The 4,133-nt window shown below is 33.3% G+C and overlaps 1 protein-coding gene across 1 annotated transcript; it reads left to right on the plus strand.

Annotated features, from left to right (window-relative positions):
• Nucleotides 1-442: 442 nt before the first annotated feature.
• LOC128552366 (nephrin-like) lies at nucleotides 443-3,405 on the plus strand. Its single transcript, XM_053533391.1, has 5 exons — nucleotides 443-718; nucleotides 1,027-1,166; nucleotides 1,617-1,788; nucleotides 2,018-2,158; nucleotides 3,298-3,405. The coding sequence occupies exons 1-5, from the start codon at nucleotides 511-513 to the stop codon at nucleotides 3,330-3,332; spliced, it is 696 nt and encodes a 231-aa protein (XP_053389366.1). The 5' UTR covers nucleotides 443-510; the 3' UTR covers nucleotides 3,333-3,405.
• The last annotated feature ends 728 nt before the right edge of the window (nucleotides 3,406-4,133 follow it).

The raw sequence follows: 4,133 nt of genomic DNA on the forward strand, positions 1-4,133 counted from the left end.
TAATAATATTGCTACTAAAAAAAGCTTTATCAAAATTGCAAGCGATAAATGTAGCATTCTCTCTGGCAAAAGTCTTTTGAATTAGGGCAGTTAATTTGTCATTTATTAAGTTATGTGGTAAAGTGGTATACAAAGTAGAAAAATCGTATGTACTGACTGTAGATACCTTGTAATTATTAATTTTCAACTTATCCAGGATTTCGCCAAAATTTTTAATCGACCAAAATAAGTGTTTACCAGAGTTTTCGTACACTTTATCGCAGTATCTTTCCACGTGGGCTTTCACGTGCAGCCGTATATAAACCTCTTAATTTTGTACACTTCCAGTTATCGGCATGGGTAACAGTGTACTGACCTGAACAAGTTTTGGTACTATTTACAGAAAGGTATATAAAAATGATTCCGAAAGTAAGTTTTGTTTCGTTCAATATTACAGGCCCTCCAAGACCACAGTTTCAACAGAACCAATACTTGATTCAAACAACGGTTGGTAAATATACTGAAGTGAAGATGTATCTACAGGCCTACCCAAGAGCCAACTACACGTGGTCAAAAGATGACGGCACTGATATGTCAAAAAGCGTAACACAAGAAGATTTTGCAAACGAAACTACGTTGACATTTTCAATGATATCAGTTCCTGATTTTGGAAACTATTCTTTGAAAATGCAGAATGAATACGGAATTAATTATGCCCATTACCAAATAGTTGCAAACGGTAGGTTTTTTCGATAAGGATGAAGGTTTCAGATGTCGAAAACAAAAACAGGCAAAAAATATCAACCTAGCTAAACATTTCAGGGTTTGTTGATTTGGGAATACTCAATAAGTAGAATAAATATTCTTCATTAACTGGTATGTATTTGAACAAAAATGTACATTTTAATAAAGTTTCACAAATTAAACGTCACATATTCACTTTGTAATATCATTAAAAGTCAACTAACTGAAAAAATATGGGGAAAAATAAACAAATGGTATAACATGCAACCTTTATGAAGACCATAGTCTATCTATTTTTTCCAGGTCCACCAGAAAGGCCTACAAATTTCCATTCTTCTGATATCACTTATAACAGTGTGAAACTACAGTGGACCTCAGGTTTCGATATGGGTTCAAAGCAACATTTCATTGTTATGAAGTTAATTGGAAATCAGTTTATACAGGTAAGAAAAGCTTATATAACCTCATTTGAAGCATTATTTGCATACTCTTCTATCGTTTTATTGAAAGATAGTCTACACAAATTAGGATTTTCATCAAAAATATTTTTGTTTCATTTGATAATGTTTCATTGACAAACAAAAGTTGTTACGATAATTATGTTGTGCTTGAAATTTATTTTTATATTTTTTCCATAAAATGATAAAATTATTTCCTACTTCAGCGCATCAGTCTAACATGTTGCTGTAATTTAACATTTATGTTTGGTAGTAATGATACGTCAACATTGATTAACCCATTCCCTTTTACAAAGCGATTACTGTAGCCCATATATATTTAGTTTATCATTTGGTTAATTTAGTTGTATTTTTTCAAAGTTTTTAAAATACTATCATAATGTTCCGGTAAATGTACTGTACTGTAAATGTTCGACTGATATTTTCACATTATAGATCTCGAACTTGGTATACGACAATTCTACAAACCATGGTATTAATCAAAACTGGACATATGTACTGACCGGCTTGGTCAGCGATACATATTACAATCTAACCGTCGTGTCCGAGAATGACAGAGGATTTATGTCATCATTTGCAAAACCATCTATTTTCTTTAAAACAAAGAGTAAGTATTTAATCAAATTACCCGGAATACACCTAAGTCTTGTTTGAGTGCTAGTGTCTAAGAAACTGTAGGTATACAGTGTGAAGTCATTATTTGCCAAGACTTTTGATTTCCAATACGTTTCTAATACATTATACATCGAACCGAAACTAGAAACATTCACAGAACGCAACTTCAAGCTTCTGTAATACTTACGTTTGGATCAAATGTTTTACTTTTTTTGTTATAGAATACCCACACGAAAGTTCAGGATCATCTTCTGGCGTGGACGTGAAGCTGACTTTAGGTTTAACATTTGGCACCATTGGAACTCTTGGCATGCTGGCATTTATTGTTTATATACTGAAATATCGGAAATTAAGGACATCATGTAAGAACACATCTACTGTATATTCTCATTAAAATTAGACTAATATCAGGAATTATTATTAAAAGTACTGAATGTTTTAATGTAAATTTATAGCAGAAAACTGTATCACAATTTGACTTCGAAATTTCAATGTCTCCCACATTTAGTGATAAAGACATGTATATTTCGCGCTGTCCATCTGTCTGTTCGTCAGTCAATCTGTCTGTCTGTCTATCTATCAAAAAGGTTATCCACGCTTCCTTCCACCATCCTTCCCAGGAATGATCATTACTTTCTTGTATCATTGGGCGGAATTCCACCAAATCTTAAGGAGCATGTTCCGGTTTTAGTCATGTTCAGCAGAGTTAGAGCCCTTGTTTAGTCTTATTTCACCTTGTCTGAGCAACTGCTTCAATACCTCTAGGAGGAAATAAACCAAACTTCACAAAAGTAGGCATTGCCAAGCCTTGTTGTCATATCATCGACATGTTCCAGATCAGCAGAGTTATAGCCCTTAATTTGTCCAATTTAATGATGTTTCAGCCGCTTCTCTTATATAGAATGGAGTTTTTCTCTAGTTATTCTATGTTATCATAACCCCACGAGCAAAATGGAAAAAGTTTCATCTTACGGTTTGTGCGTCCATCGCAAACATAGAATGAGGTCAGTCCTTTGCAAAAAAAAAAATGTTGCACCGACTTCTTCAAGTTTTAAAGAAAATTCCACATGGTCAGTATGACATGTAAATGTATGTAACGGTTATGCATGCCATCCAAGCAGTTTAACTTCTACCAGAGTCCAATTACATACACGTTATCAACATAAAGTGCAGGCGTGGTGTATAGTTGAAGCAATGCGGACTTTTATCTCTTAGAACTGAGCCAAAATATATGTACGACATTACTGATGCACTAGCGTGAACTTTGATTGTTCTAATTTTTCCTTTACGAAAGCAATGTTGCGATTCAAATATAATATCTTTGTTATATCATTGTCTTATGTTAATACTTTCTTGATGGAAAATTAGCTTTTCAGATAAGATGAATAGTAATCCATCAACATTTTTAAACGAAATAATCCAGTTTAAACGTGACAATAGTATGTGAAATAGTATATATTCTGTCTACATAATGCTATACAATACTTTTGTTATACTTCAGATACTTCTATGGAGGGCAAGACCGGCAAAATTTGAGTGAATTCTTTCAGTATGAGGTACTGACAGAGTAAAAACAACATATGAGACTTTTTTTATGTAATGACATCCCAGTGACGTCTGTTTTGAAGAGCTTACAGGGAAAAGCCAAATCGCTAAAATGTTTTAAAATATCCAATGGCCATCTTTCACTAAAATATTTTATCTTTAGATATGTACTTCAAATGTATAAAATCTTCATTAAAGTTTTATGTATTTAACATTATTAACATATAAATTAAATTTTCATAAAGAACTACGTACATAATTACCATGCAGTAACAGTTGATTGTTAAAGAAACAGCCAATTTTCAAGTGTTTGACTGTAAATGAATACAGTATGTACAATTTTAAACCTAACGCATAATGCTATTAATACACACATACTTGTTATGTTTACATAAACTACGTGAAGTAATTGTTCACGTTATACCTTATTTATCCCTTTTTGGAAAAAGTCACTATGACGCAACATTTAAGGTAACCTGTCCACAAAAAGCAAGTTCTATTTATAAATATCAAATATTGATGTTAGGTAAGCTCATGTTTTAGTATCATTTGAAAGTGTACTGTCTCCTGAAACAGAAAATATAAATTACTGGTCAAAATATGCTAAAGAATTTTCATTTTCGTGCCCCCACCCCCCACCCCCCCTCACCCCCCACCCATGAGTGGTGGGGGATATAGATTTGGTCTTGACCGTTCTTCCGTGCGTCTGTGCGTCCGTCCGAAGTTCGTGACGCGCCTAACTCAAAAAGTATTTGATATAAATTGATGAAACCTTGCGTGAGTCTTTATCAT

This window comes from Mercenaria mercenaria, unplaced genomic scaffold (assembly GCF_021730395.1).
Source record: "Mercenaria mercenaria strain notata unplaced genomic scaffold, MADL_Memer_1 contig_2543, whole genome shotgun sequence".
Taxonomy (NCBI): domain Eukaryota; kingdom Metazoa; phylum Mollusca; class Bivalvia; order Venerida; family Veneridae; genus Mercenaria; species Mercenaria mercenaria.

Bases quoted from the DNA above. Each gene is read 5' to 3' on its own strand.
- LOC128552366 (XM_053533391.1), top strand. From the start codon at position 511: ATGTATCTACAGGCCTACCCAAGAGCCAACTACACGTGGTCAAAAGAT. The intron at 719-1,026 runs GTAGGTTTTTTC...TATTTTTTCCAG, and splicing joins TTACCAAATAGTTGCAAACG to GTCCACCAGAAAGGCCTACA. The intron at 2,159-3,297 runs GTAAGAACACAT...GTTATACTTCAG, and splicing joins TCGGAAATTAAGGACATCAT to ATACTTCTATGGAGGGCAAG.